We start from the raw sequence: 27,712 nt of genomic DNA, 5'->3' as shown, positions 1-27,712 counted from the left end.
CCGCGAATATTACTAGCGACAGGTGAACAGACGGAAATGTTTGTTGTAGAGTGTAGATATCACTGTTTAGTGCTCGAATAAAATCTATTTAAGAAATTTACAAATCGAACGGACGCTCTAATTGAAAATCACAGTTGTTATTTGTTTATTTACATTTAACATTATTGTAATATCACTGTGTATTGGTTTATATATGTATAAATTGAAAATTGAAAATCGCAATTGGCGTAGAGTGTACAATAATTGGTATTCTCTCAGAGCGTTCGTGCAACACAGTTTTAATACGTGAGAGCGCGTCGATAAACAATTTCTGAAACGCAATAACTTACAAGCTCCCGATCTCTTCGCGAAAACGACCTCGTTGTCTATTTTCGTGCAACGAGGCACACAAGTTCATCGCAGAACCTGTCGTCTTTCCTCTAATCGCCTCGAAGATATCGGAAGTGCATAAATTTACTCAACAAACATTCTTCACGGCAAACAAAATCTTTCATATTACCGCCATGACTGTCTAGAGCAGACGAAACGACCTCTCATTCTGTTCCACCGACAAAACCCCAATATCGTCTAAAGAAGTGTTTCTCACTCACCAGTTAATCGCTCAATCACTGTTTACTGCATATTCTCAAAAATCCTATCGCAAAAAAAGGAAACAATCATTAGCCAAGCCACAACTCCAACCGATCGGTGGCGCCACCTCAGCGACCGCGCGAGGAACCATCAATTCAATTCCTCCCTCGTGTTCTTCCCGAACGCGCCAAAAGATCGCCTCGAAAAATCGCTAAGCGACTCCCGAGCCGAGAAACAGAGACCTCGTCACGTTCCAGTGCCTCTGGAATACAATTCGAAACAGGTTCGAAGCCCTCGAACCCGTGTTCACCGAGTTCCCTCGAGCTCGAGGCACCCGACTCGTGGCGCCATCATGGCCGCCGCACGGCGGAGCATTCACTCGATCGTCTTCCGTCCTTCTGGTAGGACCTTACGCCGTTTGTGCCTGATTCTCGACGGGGTTTGTTGTGTGCGTGTCTCGTCGGTGGCTTCAAGATGGCCAGCAGGCTGCTGGTGCGCGCCATGGTGTGACTGTGCTACTCACGGTGCTTGGTGTCCCATTGCGAAGCTTCCCCGAAGAGAAGCTCGACGTCAGGACGACGACGTGCTTTGACCGGCTGTTATCTCGGGGCAACCTGGAAATGTGACGATCGCCTGGAAACCGGTAAGTCGTGTCACTCACGCAACATCATATTTTCTGTGCGCGATCTCGAAGATCCGCCGGTCGCGTTTTCTCGTCTGGCCCTTCTCGAGGGACGAAACGGGCCCCTGAGAGGCGACGATCACGCGAGGGTGCAGAGGGGGGCGAGGATGTGGTGATGACAGGCAAGCAGACGGTGACGAACTTTCTTTATCGCGACGAGTACGTGTGCATGTACGCCGTGGCGCGATAATTCGTCTGGCCCCCAACCACGATTGTTTTCCGCGGACGAGCCTCGTTGATAGGTTATGATGTCATAATCGTCGACGGCCCGCTAGGTCTCTTTGTCTCGATCGCGATCGCGCATCGTCGTGCACGTTCGTTAACCTTGTGTCCCGCGCGGGGAAAATAGAACGGGACGGGGGCAGGGGCGGACTTAGAGAAATAGAAATCGCATTCGTCGCTTCAGCACCACGGGATTCTTCCGCTGCAGTTTAGGGATACGCGCATATTTCGCGCATATTTTCGTGGTGTTTTCCATTAATGGAAGAACTAACCTTACCTCTCCGCCTGCGAAAGACGCACGTCGCTATTGGTCGTGGTCGGGGTCCTTTCTACATACCTGCCGCGAACGAGGCTCCTGCATTCTGGAACCTTGATACTTTTACTCGAGCTTTTCCCTCCCTTTTGCTTCTCCTTTTTTTATATACGCTGAAGTCCGAAATTAGCTGAGACTGTTGAATAGTGTATACACCATGTAACACAGTGTATATAGATTCGACAATGTTAGCAGTTTCAGCTGAATTTCGGACTGCAGCCAGAGTAATGTATCATGAAATATTGTAATCTCCTTGTGGTTTGTTTGGAAGTATTCTATTTTTGAAATAGTATTTGTTAAGAGGGTAGGATCGAAATGGTTATTCCTGAAACTGAAAATATCGATAGACTGTTTGTGATATGTTCATTTAAATCGGTGGCGAATGATGGAATTCTGGGGAACTGAATTCGTCGAATTTTTCTTGGGTTCTTGGGGATTCGAGTAGCTATGGATAAATATTTATTCTCGAGAATATCTCGGTACGTCGGAGCTGTTTTATGCTGGCCATTGGCTAGCTTGTGCTTATTTGTCTGTTGACGTCAATTAAGGTCGAAACACCTTGAAATGTTTGTTTCATTGCCTCGTGATGTTATTCATGAAGTAGCTATGGAATGACGAACGCAGTTGATAGTAAAATGTCGCGATAATTTGATGGTTTAAAAGGTGGAAAAAAATTTCCATCGTTATCTGCTTCGTTCGGGGTGACCTATGAAAGAAGTGACGCACTTCCGGTGAGGTTACCTTAGGTGTATGCACGTATAGCAATTGGCACGTGTGACGTAAAATTCATAATAAAACACACCTTACGTGCAACTGATTGCACCCACGCAAATATCAGACTAAGAGTAGTACAATGTGGACTAAACAGGTTGCAAATGGCGAGCCTGTACGCATATCGATTTTTGGCTTCGAGAGTATATCATGGTAGAGGTTTGCGATCGGCGTAGAAATCGTGCAAATATGTAGCATCACCGATAAATTCAGTTCTCAATCAAGAATAACGATAGGGATTATGAACTATAATTCTGAGGATTAAATTAGATCATTCATTTCCTATGAATGAGGAGAATGAATCACACGATGAGAACAAAATTATTATCTATACTTATACGTATTAGGTGTCACCAGAATATTACCAAGTAATTTATACACTGATGATATTTAAGAATTTTAAATTTGAAGCAAGAAAATTGATTACAAATATATTTCTGGGAATAGGAGTAGTATAGAAATTATAGTTCGTCCCACGGCCAGCGTGAACCAAAAATCTCGCTGGGTCAAGGGTTACTCTTTGGTTGAGTTATCTCGCTTTTGTTTTCACACGATGGGCGATAAATCGGAACGCTGTAGTCGAGATCCAGAGTTAGTAATGTAGAAAAAACGTGGTTCGAATCGGTACTTCTTCGGGTCGCAACATTGTTGGCTTATCAACCGCAAATTGATGCCTGCCGAGTGACGAGTCACTCCGTTATCGATATCGCGTCAAATGTCTTCACTGTTTGCGCACGTGACTCTTGCCAGTCTGCCTCGAAAATATGTATGATTATTGCAACGAAATTTTTTCACAGACACTAAAAGCACTATTTCGTATATAGTTCAGGGTATATTAAACAGAAAAAGTGGCAATTTAATTTTCAGGAATTGATACATTTTTTAATGAAAATCTAAACAGTTGAGAAATTTGAATTTTTAGAAATTTAAATATTTGAATAAGTTGAGTTTTACATACTTAAGAGTTTGAAACTTTGAAAATGTGTCATAATTCTTATCGTTATAATAACTGTTGTTCCAATTTCCCGTTCGATTACTGCAAGGTTCCGCAGGTACGGAATTCACGTGAATCCCGTTACGAAATAGGATAAGAAGACAAGGCAGAACAGGATGATGTGCGATGTGCAGCGGGGTAAGGAAGATATCTCGTTATCATACAGAGATATCACGCGCAGACATTCTTTCGTGGCAACAAATACGGTTGCTCCGTTCGCGGAAAACTTTCTAATACTGTTTCTGATGCTTTCAATTCCCCCCTGTGCAACGACGAATATTTGATTGCGCTGCATTTCTGCAGATCTACCGTATCCTCGTCAATGACAGAGTAGTCACATTTCTCTGCAATTCAGAAGTCTACAGCATGCCCTAACGGAGCGTTTATTACAGTATCGCGCAGGGTGACTCGTGGAACTTGGTGACCTTAAAATCGTTCGAACGAAAGTTGCACGCCATACGATAATTAGTCTCGCAAACTCGCTCTTTCACTGAGAGCCGTGTCGACCATTTTCCATTTCTACTTCTACGGTTACAGTTCGAAATTAAAGACGTTAAACGCTTGGTGAATGAGTCAGAGGAGAAATAAAGTGACTAGAAACTTCGTATAAAAATTCATTGAGTAGGTGCTTCATGGACACCCGATATATAGGTCGATCCCAACCGCAAGTTTTTTTCCCTGTTATTTTTTTTTAAGTGTATTGAATATCACAGATACTTGTTTGTGGATGACACTTCCGCGGTGATCTAACGCTTATTAGAGCGCAATAGGTGTCGTTAGGTTTGCAGTTGAATATTTCATCAACCATTGCATTTCAATTTCGAGGTTATAATTTTTCGTTATCGTAGAAGCATCGGGTGGATGAGATTGCTGAGTGAAAAATGGTAAAATGAAAGAGCAGACGAAAGTCTGAGTACAGGGATGGGGGGGAAGAAGGAGGAGAGGGAGAGAGGCGAAAACAAAGCGGACGCAGCCGTCGGGGCAACAATGGCGCATCGACCCGCCAAAATTCGCGTTGATGCGCAGAAACGCGTGCGTCGTGTCTGCTCCGACCGAGAAACAATTCCAAACCAGTCTCCTGTTTTTCCTCTTGCACCGAATATTCCACCGGTTCGTCCGATTTTCCTTCATACAGTATTGATCGAGTTAAATTGATCATCCTTTGAACAAAATATAGCTGACTGCGATAGAGGTTAGGAAAAAAAAGAAGTTGCTTAAAAGCATGCGCAAGAGGGCTTGCTATTATAGAAACTATAGACTTGACTACCGTAGTAGCATCTTCATGGCGTCGTTCTTTTCAAACTGATCGAGATGTTAACATCGGGTTAATTTTAAATCTAGTTCTGCGGGTTTTAATAATTAATGAAAAAGAAATAGAAAAAGGAGAACTAGGGAAATAATGGAAAGTTTGTTAATTTTCGTCTGTCGTATTGTTCGGTTTAATTGAATCTCAGAATAGAACTGGGAGGTAAGAACAGAGAAAGTTGCCAGTTAATAGTAATTTCGATGATGCCATGGCTCAGACCTGATACACCATCATCGGTAATTCTGGAGTCTACGTCGATACGCCTTGAGGTTCTTTTATTGCAACCCACCCACATGGTGGACTTTTTGCCTCCACAATCGAGAGTAAAAATAACGTTGCTATCATCGATGGCGAGGAAACGACGTCGAGCTGGGTCAGGAAGGGAGGGGGTTGCGCAGATGGCGCCACTGAGGCAGGTGGTGACGAACCTGAAAACATTGGTGCGTTACAGAAAACGTATTGTTTACACTATTCACTATACAAACTTTTTCCTGCATCCACAGACTATTCCCTATAATAACCAAAACATTATCCTTATCATTAAAAGCAGAAAATACGGAGCTAAAAAAATCTGAATTAAATGACTGAAGTTAGGTGATGCACAAAGTTTCTCATCATCAGAGGCCAATTTCGATCCCCCTCGCAGTGCAATCTCTTCAGGAAGCCGCTGTAGATATTCTAGAGGAACGTTCGTTCCAGTTCGTCCCTGTGCACAGGGCAGGACTGAGAACTGTGGTGCAGGATGGATGAAGATCAGGTGCCTGGTTGCCCTGGCAACCGGCATTGATCCCTCCCCTCTTGTTCTACCGTCCTTTTCGTCTCTCCAGTACACATTATTGGTCTCTCTCTCTCTCTCTCTCTCTCTCTCTCTCTCTCTCTCTCTCTCTCTCGCTCTCTCTCGCTCTCTCTCCTGGTCCTTCCTGCTCCACGTTGCGTACATGTTTCAGGAACGTGGGAAGAAGCAAACTAGAAGAGGACAATTTTTCTTCTCATTTGCTCCTCTTCACAATTGCTTCCTCTTTCCAGCTTCTGTCTGGTCTCTTCAGCTTTGGCCATTCGTTGTTCCATGCCGAATCGCGAGAAGTCAGGGGCTCTGAGGGACCATGGTACAGGGGGGATCCAAGATGAAAGTGCATTTGGGAAGGAGGACGATCCCATTTAGCGAGGAAAAGGTGGTTTATCTGGCGACACGGCGAAATCGAAGAAAGGGGTGGGAGAGGAAAAACGGCGAAAGTAGAATGCGGTCTCTTTAAGAGAGCGTTGCTAAGCAACCGATATTGTTCCCATTGTTGCCGTCTGGCGTAAATATTTGAGGCTAGCCACGATACCTCCGACTCTCGTTGCTTCTATCATTTCCCTGTTCGAAGAGGTGACGAAGTTAGGGGGGATTGCTTGGCTTGGGAATTGCGTGGTCTTGTCGATCATTTCCTCCGAGGGAGATTGTCGCAGTAGATCTTCTTTTCTTTGGATTACTTGGTAATAGTATTGTGAATAGGGAAAAGTAGTGATATATCAGAGTTCTCAAGAAGTGCCCTCTGGTTGTATGATCTTAGTACTTGGAACATAGTGTGATGAGGATTGCTGTATTTTTATTTAAAAAAATTATCAGCGGTAATACATAGAAAATTCACATTTTTTCGGTACATTAATTTAAGGGTTCATAAACAGCAGTTTCAGCTATCAGTTGATCAGGTAACTATCACTTAGAGGATTTAAAAACTTAGCAAGACAAACTCACCCCTATTTTCAAGGTAAATTGACCTCATCCTCTCAGTTACATAATGGGTATTTCACCCCATAGGAGATAAAAGTAGGGCCGTAGGTTCAGGGTTAAAGGCCAGTCATGAACCCCAAATCAGGGTGTGTTCCTGTAATTCGAATATATAGAGGGTATGTACACAGTGGTGGGCAAACGAGACTGTAAAAACTAATTCTAAGAAAAGTTACTATAATGTTATAGAAAAGAACTGTGAATTAGTAGATGAATAAATATATAATATTGAAGTCCTTTTGGCCTCCACTGTACCCTAATCTTTTATATCAATCTCCTACGTTTGCCATCTATTCCACAAACATCTACTCACTTCTTAACATTCGACACCTCCTCCTGGGACACCTTATATTTGACTTGTAACTCGATAGAACTTCGCGCCAAACCCAGTCTAGAAATCAGAGTATCAAAACCAGTTCTTCAACTGAAAATCTATCTACCTCACCCCATCCACATTGCCATTTTTCTCCCCTCACTTGTCCCCAGACTTCTCACCAACACCAGCCAGGTAATCACACGAGAAGTACAAGTTTGTTTACCATCCTTTCTTCAATCCCTCCAGAGTGTGCATGAACGGCGACCAGCGTTGACCTCGCGGTCAGGGGTTAACCTCCCCGCGGTTGGGGCGGATTAGGATAGGTTAGGGTCATGGACCAGTGGATTACCATGAGCGTAGGGTTCTTGTCCGACGACACGTCTTCTCCCGAACCATCTGCGATCCTAAGAAGGATCGACAGGGGATGAAATGAGGATTTGCGAAACGTGGAGCTCTCTTTTATTGCGAGACCGCCTTTAATCGTCACACTTGGCTCTGAACAGTTCAAGGTTGGCTCGTAAAACGGTACTTTGTTTCTGGATGACCTCTCACAAGCTGCAACGCCTCGTGGAGATCAACTATTCCATTCCAAAGAATCCTTCCAAAGAATTCCCCATTGTTTCCCACGAATTATTACGCTGGCGGTAATCAACGATTTTTCAACCCCTTTGGGGTGAAACACTTTGTCCAGTTAATTGAATCGGATCGGATGGAAACGTTGAATATTCAGTGTCCCGCTGTTCGACGCAGTCTGAATGAACGATCATTAGCGAATTCCACGAGTGGAGTTCAATCGTTTATTCTTCAAATCGATCGGATTTAATTGCGCTCGAGGGTCTCTTGAGCCGCGGCGCCTGAGGGTGGGAGAAAGTGAAGCGTGGCGGAGATTAATCCGCGATCCACATCAAAAGTTGGAAATTAGGAATGGTCAGTTACACGGGAAATCGAGCCCGCCTCCCTCGTTCGCTCGAGGTGTTCCACGCGTGGCGACGTCTGCCACTGGGACGCTATTGACGCGCGGCGTCGGGACGCCTCGTGAGTTCTCGCCACCCCGACCTACTCTCTCTCGCTGCCATCCTTTCACTGAAATTGGATGACGGGTTTTCATATATTCTAGCTCTAGCACAAAAGCTGGGGAAGACTCCATATCCTAAAGAATTTAGTGATACCTTATCTTAACATAATATTGACTAAAGGTGAACCAGAACATAAATCTTCGATGAACTGTAGACATATTAATCACAACAAAAATTAATTCAAAGATTCTCAAAGCTCCTAGAAGCTATTTATTCTAAATGCAGACAAAAACAGCTGATTGTAAGTCCAGCTGGAAGATCTCCACCCACTCAGAGACATCACCTGGTTCCTTCACAATCCTCTCCGCAACTTGCATCTCAGCCGAAGGCTTCGATCAAATTTCACCATCCGTTTCGAAGGTCGATGCACCAGCTGGTCAGGTGGGGGTCACTCAGGGAGTCGTCTTCCATTTCATCCTCGCCTCTAAAATTGATGCGATTTCGACATCGTTCCATCTAACAATGGCCGTTGTGAAACGTTCGCAATGCTCGGCCAGCCAGACACTCGGGGCCGAGCGATCTCAGGATGATTTTGCAACAGGCCCGCGTGCGCTCGCGCGTTCGTTCTACTTGCGTTCTGCCTTAGCGGTCCAGGCTAGAATACTTTCACGTCCGACAAAAAGCCTCGTCCTAATTGGCTGTTTATTGATAATTCCACTTTGTTCCCGTTCGAGGAACGATTAGGTAACCCGCGCTGGTGCCACTGCGATTCAATATCAGACAAGGGAGAGGTCCTCCCATCGAAATTCCCGGGATTCTTGTTCCCCTAGGATCATTAATCTTCCTTACTTCGAGGCCTCCACGAGACGACCTTGCAGAGTTCGAGGGGACGCGAAACGCCTGAGAAGTTTGGGTCACAGGGGGATGGAGAAAGAACATGGGAAAATGGAGGGATTTAAGTTCGCAGGAGACGCGTGGAGGATAAGACACAAGTTCCTTCGCGTGGTTAACCTCATCGGGCAAAAGTGGGTCAGGCCCGTTCTCCTCGATCTCCGAGTTTCTGTCGGCCACGACGATTTTCCCTTCCCAGGTTGCACTGGCTGCGATAATGACATTACAATGACGTGCAACGAGACCGTGAAGTTTAATTGGGTTTTTCCTTCTGCGCCGGGTCGTCCACCTATCCGATCGTCCGCGGGGTTATCCAACGCTGGCGGGAAAGTTTACGGTCAAATCCACTTGTGGCGTTTTATTGCGCAGAAATTACTTTTCCAACTCTATCTGCAGTAAATTTGGCGCCGCACAGGAGACGTTCCATCGGAACTTTTGGGAACGAAACGCGTTTACCAGCATTACTGGGAGAATTGTCGTGTTAGAAAAGCTTTCCGAGTTGTATGTTATCGAATCCCCCTTTCTCATTAGGAAATAATAGAATCACGATTTTTTAATTCTGGCCCCAATCTACAGTGCTATTAACCATTCGAGTCCTACTAACACCTCACGAATTTGGGTCACAAATGCAAATGGATTGAGCCTTTACTAGCGGCAAGGAATATAATCAAAATATACAATACCTAGAAAATTACACAGTGATTTCAATTTAAAGAGTTGTTATTTCCTTATTTAAAGGGATAAACAGAAGTCAAAGAAACCTCCTCGACGTGTTTCTTATTCTAGACTTTTAGACTATCATTTACCCTCATCACCATGCTGCAAGCGCCACATCAACCAAGCGCAGCAAACAACGCGTTCCGAGGTTAACCGCGAAGGTTCCTCCCGTTTGTTTTGGTGGCTGATCCCGCGGGGTTTTTGCCCCCGAAAAACGCGTCAGCGCACGTGCCCCGCGAAAATGACGTCATTCCAGTGGCTACGTGACGGAGACCATCGTGTACGTACATAGATGCTGTATATGCAGATGGACGAGCATATGCGCACGTTGCCAGAGCTGCATGCGCAAGCGTATATTTGCAACGCCTGTAACACGAGCTGACGAAGCCTCCACGGTATTTTCAACGCTCGTCATCCGTGCAGCGTGGTCCTTACGTCTACATGACGTCAGAACGCTATTCTGGTCCATGGGACGATTCTACGCTCGGTCCGTTCGCTGGCCTCGAATCGTCCGGAATCACCGCGATCGTTCGATGAATACTGATCAGTCGAATGCATTCGGTCAGCTGAAGGAATAATCTAAATGGTATAGCGTGTATTTTTGGGAAGAAGGTATGGGATCTCGGCCAAAATCACGCTGAAATATTTGGGAGCTTGGGGGTGGTTGTGGGAGGCTAGAATGAGATCGTTTATGGCTGTCGCCACAGGTTGTGTCCTATTTACAACATAGGGTTACCAATATACGTTTTACTGAATTTCTTTTCATATTCGTCAGTCGGATAAGCATTGGAAATTGAACAATTTGAGTGTATTCTTGACTGATGAATATTAAGTGGGCACAGCTGAATCTGTGAACGTGTAGTCCACTCGACGATCGATGCTACGCTGTACTTGACACATATCGATCCCCCGGAATCGCAGCAGTCCAAATTTCCTTCGCGCAACCGTAGCGTAGATGACGCTGAAACAACTTTCGTTGTGGGGGTGGTGCTCCCTGGAGCACTGATATAAATCAAGGGTGGACTTAACGAACTTCTCCGTTATCGACCGATGCACGTTTCCGTGCCTCAAACACAGGAGCTATTGAAAAAGAAAATTGCAGCCCTCTTTAAAATTCTTAAAGGAAAAATGATAACAGCTGCTTAGGGTGGCGACTGGAATATTTTACGATGTTTACCGTCTTCCACGAAGAGCTCACAACATTCCAGCGTTATTGTATCGTTATCGTTCTATGAATAAGAAATTGGAGCCAAAAGGGGCAGAATAATGAGGGAGAAGAATCGCGAGTTCGACTTCAGGAAAATGTGGTGGAAAAGGTCAACGATTGTTCAATTCGAGGAGCAATCTAATTAAGAAAGAATGCATTTGCGTGCTTCAAACGAAGTCGAAGTTTTTATCGAATAATCCGAGCTTCTTCACCCTAGTTGTTCGTTGCTTCGATTTTATGTAAGCTCGCCAGACATCGGAAATCTTGCGAGCGGCTTCGACCCTGAAGAAGACCCTCGAGGGACGATCGACACGAGTAAGATGGTGACGAACAAGTGGATATGGAGGATTGTTACTTCTGTGTGCGTAGTATGTAACGGTGCTTCACGTGCTTCCGTGGGAGGAACGATATTTTCGCAAGAAACACTTACTCGATGTCTCTCCATGCTTCTCTCGTGTTCCATTATGTGTTTTCTCAGAGAATAAATCCAGCCACGAGCTTCTGCTAGGAATACTAATCCTCTAAGACGATGAAGCATCGTACTTCGAAGGGTCATCCAGGTGTGGATGATTCAATCGCATGCAGTATCAAAAATACTAAAAAAGTGGGCTTTTGTAAAACGTAAAAATCGAGAAATTCAACAGGCGCCACCAGGAACGATCGCCACTAAACTGTCCCCTGGTCGCTAAAAGGTGCAAGCAGCATTAGTCTAACATAGCAAATTGCGAGGGGCGAAGGGAAGAGCAGACCTCGTTTGAACTGGAAAAAGAGGAAACTGAGGACACTCGTGAGCAGAGGCAAAGAGACGCGGCTGACCTCGCTGCTGCGATCCCGTTAACCAGGAGTTCATTTCATGGGCTGGCTCTCTTCGTCGAGGGATGTTGCTTCTTTCGGCTGGAATTGCAGACGGTGTTTGGCAGAAAGAAAGCACTAAGGTGGACAGACCAGTGTCCCCTTTCGAGACAAAGGGTGGTTAGATACACAACAGTGATCGAAGGAGATGTACTTTTAACAGATCGACGCTGCTGCTAATATTTTTCCTTCTACGGTGCTTCAGGGTCGCTGTATTTGTTTGCTGTGCAATTAAAGTTTCTCTTTCACCTGTAGGTTTAACCAATTACGGAGCCGTGTGCAATTCTACGCGATCTCTCGCAACTCTGAACACACGATTCCGTTCGTGGCGCAATTACAGAAGGAATCGTTTCGTTTGTGGTGTCTCGGGTCTTTGACGATGATGGAAATATTTGGATATCCTGGAGGTTGTGTGTGTTTTTGTTTTGATATTCTTGTTGGGAGATACTGAACCCTAATTCTCTGTTATGAACTCGTGTTTAATTCATTCTTAACCCTTTAAGGCCCAAAGTTGCGTAAACGCAGTCTAAAAGTAACATGAAGGAGCAGAATTCAATAATGTAAATTTTCTAAAAAAAAATCGGGAATGAAATGTTGTGTTTAAGCAAACTTGAGCCTTAATAGGTTAATGATGAGCTTATCAGAGAGTTGATTATTAAGTCTTTGAGTTTAGCTTTCGTTTGATCTTTCCTCCCCCGCTTCACGTTCTTTCACCCCCAGGGTAAAGTTGTCCTGTAAGCAAGGATCATGAATAAATGCGTGGGAAGGTGTCTCCTGACACATCTTCCGGTCACTCGTGCTCTTCCTCTGTCTCGACCCACGGAGCTCATCTGCACGCCCACAATCGACCTGCACGCGAGTGCACAGGCGTGTACGCTCGCCCACGCTTCGCGTACACGCCCACTGACGAGCAGGGTGCCTTGCTATTCGGTCTGTGGATGATTTGGTCATCTCTCAATATGTATGTCTTCAAAATCGATTTCGGTGCAATTGTTTTCCCCTGTCTTTGGATCCCGACCCATTTTTAGTTTTAATTGCGATATACAGAGTGGTAAAAAAATATCAGTTTACAAAGATTCTTCTATCTCGTTAGGCCACCCATTTTGAAATTGGATCCACCCTTTGAAGGGGTGAAATTTCGCCTCGGAAAGGGACCCTCGGTTCCTGGTACCCAATGAACCCCTAAATTGCACCGCAGTTAAATGTGAATGAAAGCTTGCATATAACGTGTAATGCTTTCAAACGCGGACATGCACGGCGCAGTGCACGGATGCACGCGCGTGCATGCATACACGTCGCCAAGAGAAACCTATAGTCTTGTCTATTGAACCGAGTACAATGAGCGACGACTATGGCCGCTGTACCAGCTAGCTGCGCCGAGCTTCGTATTTACGTTCGTGTTAACGTTCCATATAATCTGTGGGAGCGTGGCTTTAGGGGGAAATATGGCCGCGAAAATGTAATCAAGGGACGCGTGTGCGTGAACTTGAGTCTTGAGTGGCTGTTAAAAGTAAGTCATCGATGCTTTGCGATTCATCTATCCATCCATTCAATTTTCCTGATTATTCAGCGATCTGTCTTAGTCCTCTATTAGAATCATTCTACAGTGAAATTTTGATTAATAGACCTCTGATTATCTATACAACTATGCACATTTTCTGAGGTACAAGTTTTCAATTATTCGAAGTGCAGTAAGGCTGAGAGTAAAACTAGAACCGTGATGTAATAAGTCTAATGGAATTAGAAGATTGGGTATTGAGTAGAAGACTCTCTGAATTTTAATTTAGTCTGTTTTTTTTTTCATTTATACAATATTTTGTCTAAATTGTGGGCTGTAGATTGCTACCAAAGTTGGTCCACATTAAAGAAACATACTCTGCATTAAGCTTCTAAAGAATACTAGAACCTGCTCCCAAAAAACTGGAAATATTAGAAGCCCTATTTTTGTCTGATCTACCTATCTGATTCTACTTTTCTCAGACTTGGACTAGTTTCTAAAAACGTCTTCACTCAACAATATCAAATGTCGTCCCTATTGACTGTACTTTCACCGCACTAGATTTCGATCAGCATGTACTCTTCAGTAGCTAAGGTTTTCCAAAGTAGTTCCACGTTCCCCCACCTTTTTCCAGTCATCCACGTTTCGAGTTCTCTCTAAATTGTGGGCTACAGCACAGCCCGCCCAGCGGGACGGAATGTGTGCGTCGATTGTGTACCACGACACACGTAATAATACTCCGTGCCCGTTATCTTCCCACACCGCCCCGTCCCCCACTCCTACGCGTTCGATTTCCAGCGGCCCGAAGCATAGGCGCATTCTGTGACTGCAGCCGCATCGGCCGAGCGCGAGTAGTACGCACTACGAATTGAACGAACGCGTCAGTAATTCTCGTACAGGATATCCAATCAGCGGACGAGGATGCAGGGTCGTAGTGTCCGCGTGTATCGATTTATAATAACATCCATTCGCACTATTGCTCCCCTTTCGCAATCAGTCGGTCGTTTGACCTCTAACGATTGAAATCCACGGAGATCAATGGTTTTACGATCCAGGAAGAAGTTCGGCTCTCTGTAGATTCGATTTTGTTGGGGCAATTGATAGCGAGGTGGGTTGGTAACGAGAAACGCTAGTTTTCGAATTTTTGCTCCGCGGAATGCCGTTTTAATGATCCAATCGATAGGAAAATATTGTGTTGAAGCGTTTCTACTGTGCTAGTGGTTTTAGCAATTACAGCTGGTTGATACGGGGTTTGTAGGTTTTTTGTTGTAGGCGATTGATGAGATTGCTGATGCTTTGGTGGGTTTCTTGCTATTAACGAGATGATTCGTTTTATGATATCTTGTTTTCTTTTGATCCTCCCGGTTTTTAACTTCAATATTTGTACTTCTGTTTGATTATCGAACATCATTCGCTCGTTTATCTCTGTTTAGATAACGGAGGATAGCGGAGAATTTTCCATTATTACAAATGCCACTAGTAATCAGGCTTAACATATTTACAGTGGATTTTAGGAGTCTTCTCAAACACCTCCATATTTACATTTCCCATAAACGCATAAATACCAACACTCTGATTATAGGGAATCGATACATCGTCCCTCATAACCACACCTTTTTTCCATATTACAAGTAGCGTCATTACCACTTACAATTAGAATAACTGAAGACCGAACGCAGTCACCGAAGTTGAAGAAAAGGGTTGACTCCAGTTCTCACGAATCCATGATGGCCCACATGTCGCCTCGACTGTCTGATTCGACCAGAGTGTAGAAGTCCACGTATTAATTAAGATCATTAAAAAATTTCATTCAGAAATCAGTGGCCTCGCCGTCATACTGGCGCAGCTGCGTTTGTTCTGGCGTGTAGTGCCACCGACGTGGTGAGTACGGAGAAAATGCAAGGGGTAGAGGGTGGAGGAGGGTCGAAGAGAGAGAAGGGGCGAGGAGAGTCCATGGTATGTATGCACGTGGACTGCTATAGTGCTACACTGCGGTGGGATCGATTCGGTCGGAGGTGGAACCCCCACCCCCATTTACAAGACCCAATATACACCCCCGCAGCTCTCTCTCTCTCTCTCCCTCCTCACCCCCGCGGAATATCCATAGAAATATCTCGTCCCGCCTGCCCTTTTTCCACCCTTGTTCTTTAGCCTCCTCGTGGTCGTGCTCCTTGTCAGATTCTCCCCTGTTCGTCTTCTCTCACCCCCCCTCCTCAAGGAATATATTCTTCCTCAGAGACACCAATAGGCGACGAATGTTTATCCTTACGACGATTACTCGAGCTGCTGAGGTTTACTAGGATCGCAAAGTCTGCTGGGGATCCAGGGTTCGATCGTTCTCAAAGGTGATCTCCATAGACGCTTAGGGGATGATTATGTCGACGAAGGGGGGCTTCTTTCACGCTGGGTCGTGTATTACCGCTCCTTGGCTGGCGATCGATACCCTTTGCTGAAGATAAATTCAGATACTGTGGAATCGCTTGTTCTGGAGATGATTACTCGGCTCTGTAGGGGTGGATATCGCGACAGGAGTGTGGAGGTTTAAAAATAGTAGCAAGGTGACGAGTTTCTCCGCGTAGTGGCCTTATAAAGGTTTGATCAGTCGCGGTGTTATTTTCGATTCGCGAGTTTTTGGACTAATGGTCCCGAGGAGTGTTTACAAGCAGCAACGCGGTGCTGAGGAGACCTGAGGGCCAGGGTGCTGCATTCCACAGCTTCCAGGGAGGCCACTGAGAGCGCAGGAGGCTGCATTATGCTCCTCTCCTTCCCTCTTATTATGCCAAAGCGACACACTGGCCCAAGGTGTGTTGGAGCCACCCACACACGACTAGCCTTGGTCCTCGTTCGTGCGAGGATACCAACCCTCTTCACGTACACGTCGAACCGATGGGCACAATGGATGTATATTTCTGCGAACACGCGTTCACTGGCGCACGGACGCGGGCTCTGAAATCTACTGGGCGTTCCATTGCAGGAGCACAGAGGAGAGGGCGAGGAGATTGATCGAAAATTTGGTGTAAAGTTGTACCGAGATTACAAAGGAAAAGGAATTTTTACTGGACAGAGGTTTTCAAGAGAAGAAATCTTAAGACCATCATAAGTGATTTAAAAAAATTCTGGTGGTTTCGTCATACTGGATTTTTTATGAAAGGAAAATCAATTTTTTTCTTTAGTAGTGTGGAAGAGTGGGGAAATCTGTGTCAGAGTCTGGTCTCTGAGACTTTCTTGAAAATTTGAAGTAAAATTGTACGGAGATCTCAATTAGAGAATGTGCATTGTACTGAAGTTTCAAGAGAAGGAAATTCTGACATTTTTAAAAATGTATAGACCCCTTACGGGGTTCTATGGCACTAGATCTTTAATAGAATAAAGAAAGCTTAATTTACTTTGGAATGAAAAGGGAGAAAAAATAGGAGAGAAAGATCTCAGAGTTTCTTGAAAATATTAATACTAGATTTCTAAGATATTTAGGTCATTATATAACAAAAAAGAGAGTGGGGAGGGGTTAACAAAATTCATGACGAAAATATCCACAGGGAACTCTGGTTATTCTACTTCCTTGATTTAATATAAAATAACCAGTTCGCCTCAAATAATAGAAGACCTTGTATCCCTGTTTGACTTAGGGTGCAGTAGTATAGCACGATAAATAGGCAGGCACGGAGAGAGGCGCTCCAATAAATCGACCCTTAAGAAATTCATGAAATGACGCTTAGAAGACACTCGAAAATATGAGAAGACTCAGATATTACTCTGTGCTTTTAGTATAGCTACCAAAGGGGGTGGAAATCTTCGGAAGTCAACTTCCTTAACCCTTAACTTGGGAGCTATTAATCTCTACAAGCGGAGTAATCTACGCAGACTATAGTTATGAACGCTCACACAATCGAATCCATAACCCTTCAAGATAATATTTAATACCTACACAGTGCATGCAAAGTGTCAACCCCTACAATTCAACAATCAACCCCTCTAGCTTACATTAAAACCACTACAGAAGCTGATACAACTTTAAATTAACAAAAGATAATTCAGTCAAGCTTTGAACCTCAAGCAAAAGCATCGTCCAATTTCCTCCTCGCCTCAAAAACCCTCCCCATCGCCCACAGTATCTTCATTACCACCCCCATCAGCCCGTTCACCTGCTCCGCGAATTCCAGAGCGCAATACCGTGCACCCTTCGAGCTGTCATATCGCCCAATAGAAATCGGTCGCGCGTAGAACCGTTTTCTCGTGTCCTCTCCCCGCTCGAGCTCTCCTCCGTGCCGCAACGTGCGCCAGAGTCGACCATAGTCTCTGGGTATAGTCGGAGCCGCTTATAGTACTCCGCCAGCGTCTGTATAGTGTCTCACTATACAGTGAATCCACGGTAGCCTGCGCAGAGGCGATACGAGGAGGGCAGCGCCTGGAAAGCTGCGTGGAAACGGAGATAGAGCAGGCGATGCAGCTAGAGAGAGCGACCACGGGGTCGAGGGGGGGGGGGGGGGGGGGGGATGAGGAGAAATACGAGCGTGGGCGTGAGGGAGAGGGCGAGATAGGACTAACTGGAAGATCGACTGAGACACCGATGGCAGCGGAGGATTTGTGTAAGTAGTGGGCGAGAGGGTCGAGGAGAGGGACAGAGAGGGGAGAGAGAAATACTACTGATGAGAATGGGCTGAAGAGGGAGAGAGAGCAGGGCGAATAAGTGTGCGTGTAGCGGAGAGAGACGGTGCTCGTGTAGCTTCTGTTCAAAGTTGCACGCGTTTGTGTGGGTGAAAGAGCGACGAGGGGGAGAGAGGACTCGGGGAAGAGAAAATGAGAGAGTAGAGTGGGAGGAGAGAGAGAGAGAACGGGACCTTTCCCAGAAAGCAGAAAGCACGACGGAGCAATATCACAGCGTCTGCCGGTGTTGTAAAACTGCTTTGATCTCCTCGCTCCCTCGCTCCTACGTCGTTTTGATACGCCCCTCTCTCTCGCCTGCTCTGTTTCTCTCTAGCCAGGCTGTCGTCCCTCTCAGGGAGTTTAGAGAAGCCGACCGGCACCCGGGGCCAAGCCTTGCTTCGGCTCTTTTTGATGAAAATTCGTATCCAAGGCCCGATCAAGCTGTCCCTTTCACAACGTCTTCTCTTGGATCCAGCGCTGACGCTGGGAACCAGGGGATGACAGCGGTCTAGGGAAACTGCCAGTTGATTGTGGCACAGAAGTCGCGAGGCTGGACGAGATGGCAGACTTCGAAGGGGGACGGTGTGCAACTTGTGGGTTAACGAGTGTTACACTGTTTCCTTGATAGACGCTCGTTGCTTTAAAATTATACCTTGAAATCTGCTGCTGGAAACGAGTTCCGTGGCGGGTGCTGGCAGTCTTGGAAATCAAAGCAGACTGCAGAGTTGTTCTTGGAAACCTGTACCTTGCTGCGTGAATTTCCTAGCGAGGGAAGCGTAGCGGAGGAGGTACTGTGTTTCTTGATGTAGGTTTTGTGAGTATGGACTGGGAATTAGAGTTAGAATATATAAGTTAGGATGGGGTAATAGAAGATGGGAATTGTTCGTTTTGATGAAGAGTGCTTCTTTCTTTTTAGTGAGCTTTTGTCAGAGTTTGTAGAATTGGTCAAGTTGAACTGGAAGGTACCCTCTTTTGAGATCACGTGGACAGTAGTTTAGGGGATACGAATAATTAAATTTGCCACTTGAAGATCTGCAAACTTTGAGAACCTGTGAATCTGAAAATATGCAGGCTGAGAGTTCGAAAATTTGTGAATTTGTGAATTTGTGAATTTATGAATTCGAAGGTTTGCAAGACGAGAAAAAATTGCAACACAAGAGGCGGAGAAGTGAAAGAAATCGTGACCTCAATTCCTGATCTCCAGAATCACTCAATCTTAATCACTTAACCGGGGCAGACGAATTACCTCGCAATTCAACGCTCTCCTATCAACTCGAGGCATGATCTGACAGCGGATTGACGCGTACATCTTTCTCGCAGACGTTCACAAAATCCACTGGCAAGCGTACAAGGGTAACGGTACACGAGGAATTATTTAATCGTCGATGTTGTCTAAACGCAAATTAGGTCTTCGCTGGGAAATAGACGCGATTAACAGAGACGTCGATTTCGCGACCACGTAGCTAGTCGCTCGCACCTGTTCGTCGCGTGCACATTTTACGAGCAGCGCACACACGTACGACCTACACGGGTGGAATAAACACCAGCCAGAGGTAGGGGAGACGTGCAAAATTTTCGCGATATGGCTCAAGAACGCGACCTTGATATTCAATCGAAATGGCGACACACGAGTGGAAAAGAAATCGAACGTGGGGCCAACTTCGATGCAGTTCAATTATTCGATTATGTAAGAAACCATGTGATCGCTTGCCTTCGTGCATTGAAACGTTTCGAATTTGGCTTGGTTATCTCTTCGCTATAGGCTCATGGTTCAGTAAAGAGACTGTAGCAAGGACCACGTTTCTGGGACCAAATCTCCACTGATATCCCACATTAGTGTTATCAGAGATACGAGAAATAGTATATATACACTGCTTCTCCGCTATAGGGTCATAATTCAATAAGACTGGTAGAGTTAGGACCACGTTCTTGAGACCAACTATCTACTGATAGCCCATTAATGTTGCTTTAAATAATTCCAAGATAGAGGAAACGCAGCAACGAGTCTATGACAAAGACCTGTAATATATACTAGATAGAAATATCAATATTTCGCTATTCTCTACCACCTTCCAATTCTTCAAAGAAGGGTTAGACCTCGAATCATGAAGTACCCTGTATCTCGTTCAGATTCCACGCTTGAACATTCGACATGGCTCGGAGTAATTAGAAAATAGCTTCACGAAGTGTCTCTATCGTTGCACTCCACTTCTGCTCTATTTTCCCTCATACACCAGAAATACGCTTCATTCTCAAACCCACCCCTCAGCAGAGGATCCAACTTACAGTGTCCAAGGATTAATCCACCTTCGCCTATTTTGCTCCAATCTCCACTCCTCACCAAAAAGACCCAAGATCAAGCTAGCTAGTCCCCAAAATCCTCCTGGAACCAGCTTAGTCAGCCTTGGCCACCGATTTTAAAAAACCCAAGCCACCAAACCCAACCCCAGAAAGCCAAGGGGTTGCAGCGCGAGGTGGTCCAAGCGTTCTCCGCTTGTTTTGCTATTTGTTCGTTGCTTTCTTGGCTAAAAAGACGAGAAAGAGAAGGCATCGAGGGAAAATACTGAAAGGAGACGAGCAGGTAGGGTTGCGGCGCTGGTACGCCTTCTACTTTCGCAGCGTAGCGACAATTACGTCGAGCAGGCCCGCGCAAGCGCCACGCTCTCTCGTTCGTTGAACCGTTCGTGAGAGAGGCTGGTCGGTGTGTGCGTGCGACAAAGAGACAGAAAAATATAAATGCGAGAAACGAGGAGAGAGACGGCGAGGAGGGAGCGGGAGAGGGCTCGAGTAGACAATACCGCGCCAATTCCGACGGCAGCGCCACCAATGCGGAGGCTCTCCGCTTTTCAAACCAGCCTAGGGACCCCAGGACCATCGAGCTCCCTGGATTTTCTGGGAACTGGATCCGCGAAAAGCCAGCCTTCTGTTCCAACTCGTGGAAAGGTGGTTGCCTAAGGGGTTCGAGGCGGCTCAAGGTTGCACGCCCCTTTGGTCCCTTCGTGACTCGTTGCCTCAACAATGGCTCTGGTGCCGTTTCTGGATCATTGAGATCGCCGATGCGAATCCGCGCAAAAGTCGACTGCAAGGGTAATGATAAGAGTGATACAGCCACTTGGCATATGCTCGCTTATGTAACGACAGAAACCTGTTTGGTATACCGTGAATATATCGCTGGTATCAGTGGCTTTCATGGTCCCCTCGCCAGGCTTGGGTTCGTTGCAGACGAACGGCGTTATCGGAGATATTTTTGACGCCATCGAAGACCTCGAAGAACGGAGTTTATCGTGGATGGTGCTAGAGCTGGAGCCCTGGTGGCCTGGAATTTGTAATCTGCAGAGATTTTGTATGATCATTGATCTTTGTATCTTGTTTATGAAGTCATAAATGTTCAGGTGTAACGAGACTCGTCTATAAATCAGTTTTTTTTCCGCAATTAATTACCGCACCTCTGCGGTCTGAGAACAGGATTAGAGATTTTATATTAATTGTGTGAATGTGTTTAGGTAGTACGCATTAAATCGTAACAAGAGATTCGAGGCTGGACTGTTTGAGTATCTATTAGCAGGACTCTCGACAGCAGGAGGTTGCGTGAATCCCCGAGCTGTTGAGACAGGAGCCCAAGGCGTTTCTGGGAACCCGAGTATGTGGATCACGAAGTCGTGTTGAAGCTACAAAGTCCCTCCTCTTTATCATTCAATTTTTCCCGCAATATCTGCAACCAAGCTTGCAATGAATACAGTGTTCACCGAATGAATACGTTTCAGAAATCGGTAACCCGTATCTCGTCCACTGGCATCGTCCATTACCATTCCACGACCTACCACATTACGACCGTCATCATTATGCGATCACCCGAGGCAGTTAAACGCAAGAAGAAGGCACTCGAAATCCTGGCTCTCCTTTTTAAGAATCCCCGAAGGTCCGAAGGCATTGGGTATAAAGACACATCGTATTCCAATCTGGGAAGGTTAATTTTACACGTGCGTGTCAGCGTAGGCGTGGGGCCGCTGCATGGGCCGCGAGCGCGTCCACATGCAGAAAATAGAATTACTCGAGAAAGGCTGCAGAATTTTATCCACGAGCAATCGCTAGCTCTTCTACTAGAAAAGCTCGCCCTGGTCGATCCTCCATCGTCCTTTCCATCCCGATCCTCGCCGCGGTTCTAAGCGTCTACGAGCGTGGTTTCAGAAAAAAAAAAGCTCGAAGGATCGATCGCCACGCGGGCGAAATTCGTGTTCGATCCACGGGCAGTGTTGAGAACCACGGCACGGCGTTTCGTAGCTCCCCCGTACACACAGTGTATTACACATTCACGAGCGCATACGCGCGTAGGCCGCGCGTACGTGTGCCTACAGTACGCGTGTCCCTTCACTAGCGCTGAGGAGAGCCGAGGCGAGCCGACGGCGCACGAGGCACGACGCCGAGCGGGTCGTCATCGACGCGGCGTCGGGGCACTCGGTTCACTCTGCTCCGAGCTGTCGAACGCGACGCACGCGCCTCCGCTTCGCTTCTCTTCTTTCTTCTCGCCGAGTACCATTACTCTCCTAGAAGCATCATTTCCCTCGCTTTCTCGAAAGTATCGTCGCCGTGGCTGCGTCCCAGGGCCAAGTCAGTCTCTTCGCGAACGTCCAGCCTTGCCCCCGCTTCTCGAGCCTCCAAGGCTCCCACGGTCCCTCCAGTCGACAGAGGGACCCCGCTCTCTCTCGTCCCGTTATCGCCACTGTGTCGCTCTAGGCCACGATGCCTCTTAGGACGTTCCATGTTCAATAATCTCGCTCGCCAGACCCTTCGATCCTCGGCTCCTCTTCGTGTCCGCTGAAAGAACGCCACCGAGTTCGCGTCGCGAGCCCTGTCCAAAGTCTGTCTTCTCTGCTACCTCCGACGCCAGCGTCGAGCCCCACGTACGTGACTCTGCAACGCGTTCCTTGCCCCCGACCTCTTCGAGGCGCTGCCACGACCCCGTGTCGAGACCCTCTGGCCTCGTACACCCGCTCCTTGGCCGATCTGCTCGAGGGGAGCCCGAAAATCCCGCAGCTCGAGGCGTCCATACGTTGATCGCCGCATGCCGCCTTGCTCGAGGTCCGCGCGCTCCTCCTCAATGGGGGACGCCGATCGCAGCACGGATCTCGGGGACTGGCTGGCTCGCGAGCAAAATGGAGGCAGCTGGAGTTGCGAGACGACTTAAAGGCTCCGCGATAAGGGATCGTCGAGGTCGAGCCTCGTGCTCGGAGGAGGTTCGGGCTTCGCGAGGGGACAGAGTTGTGCGGAAGGTGGTGGTGGAGGGAGCAGAAAAATCGCGCTGCGGCTCGAAGGTAAAAAGACGAACGAGAGAGAGGGAGAGTATGTGTGTGTGCACGTGTGGCGACGAGAAAAGAAAGAGAAACAGAAGGCAAGAACACTTACACCTGGCTCGTCGTCGAGTTCTTCGGGGTATATAAGGGGTACAAGGTGCGCATGGTAACCGAAGGCAGACAGAAACCTCCCCCTTCCTCCCCGCTGCACCCCCTCTACCATCCGTGCCTGCCAGCTTTGAATCAATAATCTCCGGCCAGGATTACATGCACCCCCCCTTTCCCCCCTTTGTTGTATTCGGTGACGTGATAAGAAAAAACACTAAGAAGATCGGGAACCCTCTGATCAGCGATGTTCAGATCATGCTTGGATCCAGGGGGTCGACTCGTGGGTACTTCCTTTCGGACACTCGATCGGGTTCCTCTGTCTCTCGGTCGGCTCACTGGTGCGTGGTATCAGCGAGCGGATTATTGATCCCCTCAGTCCTCTTCGTCGTCCTCTGTTTATGATATTTCGAGAAAAAGAGGCAATGCCGAGGTAATATGATTACTTCGTACGAAGTCGGGGTGAAAAGGACCTCAGGATGGTCGATGGAATGACGCAGAGATAAGATACTCTAGACGACGTTCCATGTACACAGATATCTTCCTTTTCTTCCTCTAATCGCAATCTTCGCGGCTGAGCTTGCAAAGACCTTTCTTTTTTTATTTTTGTTAATATAGTTCTCTGTTTCTTCCCTGTTCACCGCAGATCGGACACTCCAGATGGAATCGCCTTCGGCCCAGGAGCACGTTGTTGAGGCCCAAGAGGATTCCACCACGGTAGAATCGTCAGGAACGGCCGCCACGTTGTCGACGACGCCAGCCACAGACATTAAGCCCGCGGAAGTCGACAACAACGCCCGGCCCTCGACTGCCACCGAAGAAGTAGACGATATCAGTCGCCAGTCTGTCGGCGACCAAGGATGCACCAGCTTACAGTCGTCCCAGGACTCCCTCGTGCCGTTGCCAATACTCGATGCTCAAAAGGAAGCTCAGTCCTCTTCGCACATGGGTCTTAAGCTGAGCAAGAATGACGAGCAGCAGTCCGTGGCTGCGGAAACGGAAGCTACGCCGCAGAAGCAGGTTGACCAGTGCGAGGGCTGTCCCGCGGCAGCGTCGACACCGGTTTGTGTCGATAAAGGGGAGGATAGGGTGGTTGACAGTGCGGGATGCGTCGGGGTATCGTCAGTGTCGAGGAAAAGAGCTGCCAGTGACTTCTTGCCTATCAACGCGGAGATAAAAAAGATCGGAGTCGAGGTTCCGGAAACTGAGACGAACCAGTTGAGAAGCGATGTTAGGAGAATCTCGCCAGTGCTGGTGAGCCTTCGAGAGAGGACACTAGGCGAGATATCGCTGTCCCCTGATTCGTGTCTCTTCGACGATGATGTTAGTGGCCGATGCATCTCTAGGAACAGTAGGATCCTCGAGGGGTCGTTTGGAAGTGCTTGTAGGTTGAAGGGGAGCGCGACCCTCGATGGTTCTGCTCGGGACAGGGAGACAGAATCGGAGCAGAAGGTTCGCAGAGCGACACTGTTCGAAAATGAACACGACGTCGAAGAGAGGATAGACGCTCGTAGGAAGCTGGAGTATGAGGACGCGTTCATCAACGAGGATTCGTGCTACTCGCTGCCGCGCAACAGCCCTGAAAGGGACCTCGAACCGTGTCAGGAGAAACAGTGTGAAGAGTTGATCAACCCTTGCGCGTACGAAGATATGCCGCTGACGAATAATGCCTGTTCATTGGAAAAGAAGACCGAGCAATCGGAGAGTTCGACCAAGAGCACGATTTCGTGTCCTCATGTAGTTGTTATGTTAGAGCGTATCAATGTGTCCAGCTTGACACCGGAGAGAAAGGAGACGAGGTCGGTGACCAAGAAGAACAACGCATGCGATGGTGGTGCTAGTGGCGAAGATGTAAGGTTTGAGGCCAAAGATTTGCCGGAGTTGCGTGTTACTTTGAGGTGCATTAACAAGAAGAAGAATGTCCAGAAGACTGAACAGGAGAACAGCTCGACGAAGCACGTGGCATCTCCTGTGGTGACTAAGGTGGAAGCTCAAGCTAAGACACAGTTGAATGTTGCCCAAAGTTTGACTCAGTGTAAGGTGATCCTGGAGAGGGTAGAGTCGCCGAAACGGGCAACAACACCGATTAAGGAGTTCAATAAAGAAGTGGTGCCTACAGCCTTAGAGAAGATTAACCTGGAGTCAGTGGCGTCGACCACGGAATCTAATCAGGCGTCGGGTAATTTGGTTCCCTCTGAAGCGACACCCTGCTCGCCCGAGGAGGTGCTTGAACCTTCCACCGATATTCCAGAAGCTATTGACACTGAGACGGAGACTGAGACTGGTTCTGACAGCTCGGAGGTGTCCATGACGAACGCAAGGCTCCCTGGCTGCGACGATGATGTTGTGTCTGATCAGATGTCCTGCCCAGAGAGCGAATCTATGTGCTGCGTGGATATCAATCCTGAGATCATCACTAGATTGGAGGCTGAGAGGCCAGAGGCTTTCACTGAGGACTCAGCAGAGAGCCTGGCATTAGCTACTGGTGCTAGGGATGAGGTCAGGTCGGATGGCAGTGACTCGGGTCTAGGGAGCGAGATTCCTGGGGACCCTGGGCCTGCGCCGGCGCCAGAGAGCGATTCTGAGACTTCTTTCTTGGATAGGATACCTGATGATATTCTCTCTGACAAAGAAAAAGGTAATTATCTTTAATTAACACTTCTAGAGGGGAGTTATTGAAAAATTTAGGTATCTTATATGACTATTTATTTTTTTCTTGTAGCTGTAAATCAACTGGATTCCTTCGTGCCCACTCTTACTGTTCCTGGTACTCCGCAAACACCGCTGGCGAGTTTCCCTACGCCTCCGAAGAGCAACTTGAAGCGGAGATTGACTGACTGCATGGAGGGCACTCCCAATCCGAAGAGAAGCAACGCGGATGAACCTATGAAAAAGAAACGCAATATTCATTTTGACGCTGTCACAGTGTACTACTTCCCTAGGGCACAAGGTTTCACTTGTGTGCCTTCTCAGGTAAGAATCGCAGCAAACTTTCCCAGAGATTGTAATTTACACAACGCTAAATTGAATTTTCTTTTCCTTTAGGGTGGTAGTACTCTTGGCATGAGCGCGACACACACGCATGCTGAAAGGTTTTCGTTATCGGAGCACGCAGCCGAGCAGAGGCGAATCCACCGTGCCAGACTGGCGCAGTTGCGCTCTGAGCGAGCTGCTAATTGCGTAGCTGAGGCGGCGTCCAGTTCAGAGGACCCTAGCGATGACACAGACGAAGAACCAAGCGATAACGAGGAACTGGACATTGATAGCTACTATTTTCTACAACCAGTGCCCACGTGGCAGAGACGAGCTTTACTCAGAGCAGCAGGAGTCCGAAGAATAGACGCCATCGAGAAGGACGACTGCCGTGACATCAGAGCCAGTAGAGAGCACTGCGGCTGTGGGTGTAAAGGCTACTGCGATCCAGAGAGCTGTCCTTGCAGTCGTGCTAATGTCAAGTGCCAGGTTAGCATCCTAATAAATTGTAATTATTACAGAGTAGCAATTATTTGCAGTGGAATTTATCAAAAATTAATTTTATAACTCTGGTGTATTTAAACAGGTCGATCGAGCAGGTTTTCCATGCGGTTGCACTCGGGACGGTTGTGCAAATAGTTCAGGGAGGATCGAGTTCAATCCAGTGCGCGTGAGAACGCATTTCATTCACACTCTAATGCGGTTAGAGCTGGAGAAAAAGCAGCGGGACGAGGAGGGTGCGGATCACGAGGCCTCTGACAATCAGAACGGTAGAAGTCCCTTAAGGGAGATCAATTTAGGGTCTGTGATGGAGAATAGGAGTAACACAGAATCATGCTTAAACGGTGGCGGTTTCACGACGCTGCATTACGAGAACCATGAGGCGACCGGGGGTGGGGGTAGCTGTCAGCCGGAAGTACCTGGTACAAGGGAAGATAGTCTAGATCTGTACGCAATTAGAGACGATTGTTATCCTAGCGAAGACACTGTTGACGGTACGCAGGGACCGGAGAGAAAACTTCATCCCGAATTTAGTCAAGCGTTCCAAACGTTCTCAAGCCAGACTAGTGCTGGAGTAAACTTCCAGCAGCCTACTTATCAGGATTACCAACCTTATGCTAACCTTCCTTCTACATCTAGGGTGCAATTTCAACCACAGTTCCAACCGATGCCAGGAAACCCAGGATTCTCACACTACGCGCCTTATGGACAGGATACTGGGTCCATTCAGGGGAACTGTCAGGTTCATCCTGGACAACATTCCAGCTATGAGACCAACTTTGCCCAAGACGACACCGCTGGATCACAGTACACGAACTTGAACTCGGTCCAGCCGATGAATGCTGTCCAGCAGATGGGCAAACTGGAACCCTTCTCGGAGCTTTTGTCTGGTAGATATTCATACTACGGCGAAATGGAGCCTCAGGCGCACGGTACTTATCATGGAAGCGGGACGAAGGTTGAGGTGGAGAAGGGGCAAGGTAATGAGCAACAGTCTGAGAGCACTGAGGAATGCGACGAGAACTTCGGGGAGATCATAAAGAAGTCGATGGTCGAGACGGTGTCCGCTTAA

At 47.2% G+C, this 27,712-nt stretch overlaps 1 protein-coding gene across 4 annotated transcripts; it reads left to right on the top strand.

Annotated features, from left to right (window-relative positions):
* The first annotated feature begins 1,083 nt into the window (after positions 1-1,083).
* On the top strand, positions 1,084-27,712 carry Axud1 (AXIN1 up-regulated 1). Of its 4 annotated transcripts, XM_076386890.1 has the most exons (6): positions 1,084-1,213; positions 23,813-25,804; positions 25,889-26,139; positions 26,212-26,628; positions 26,726-27,134; positions 27,280-27,612. In XM_076386890.1, exons 2-6 carry the CDS (start codon positions 23,827-23,829, stop codon positions 27,459-27,461), a joined length of 3,237 nt encoding a protein of 1,078 aa, XP_076243005.1. In that variant the 5' UTR covers positions 1,084-1,213; positions 23,813-23,826; the 3' UTR covers positions 27,462-27,612. The 4 variants fall into 4 exon arrangements, with proteins under 4 accessions (XP_076243005.1, XP_076243002.1, XP_076243003.1 ...); XM_076386887.1 differs by having other exon boundaries at positions 26,726-27,712; XM_076386888.1 differs by lacking the exon at positions 1,084-1,213 and adding an exon at positions 22,981-23,082 and having other exon boundaries at positions 26,726-27,712.

This window comes from Calliopsis andreniformis, chromosome 10 (genome assembly GCF_051401765.1).
Source record: "Calliopsis andreniformis isolate RMS-2024a chromosome 10, iyCalAndr_principal, whole genome shotgun sequence".
In the NCBI taxonomy this organism is placed as follows: Eukaryota; Metazoa; Arthropoda; class Insecta; order Hymenoptera; family Andrenidae; genus Calliopsis; species Calliopsis andreniformis.
The sequence above is the reverse complement of the archived record's forward strand: the minus strand, read 5'-3'. Positions and strand labels throughout refer to the sequence as shown.

What these genes read in the sequence shown, in the direction of transcription:
- Axud1 (XM_076386887.1), top strand. Translation starts at nt 23,827, where the DNA reads ATGGAATCGCCTTCGGCCCAGGAGCACGTTGTTGAGGCCCAAGAGGAT. An exon ending in TCACTTGTGTGCCTTCTCAG is followed by an intron (nt 26,140 to 26,211) that starts GTAAGAATCGCA and finishes CTTTTCCTTTAG; the next exon opens with GGTGGTAGTACTCTTGGCAT. An exon ending in GTGCTAATGTCAAGTGCCAG is followed by an intron (nt 26,629 to 26,725) that starts GTTAGCATCCTA and finishes GTATTTAAACAG; the next exon opens with GTCGATCGAGCAGGTTTTCC.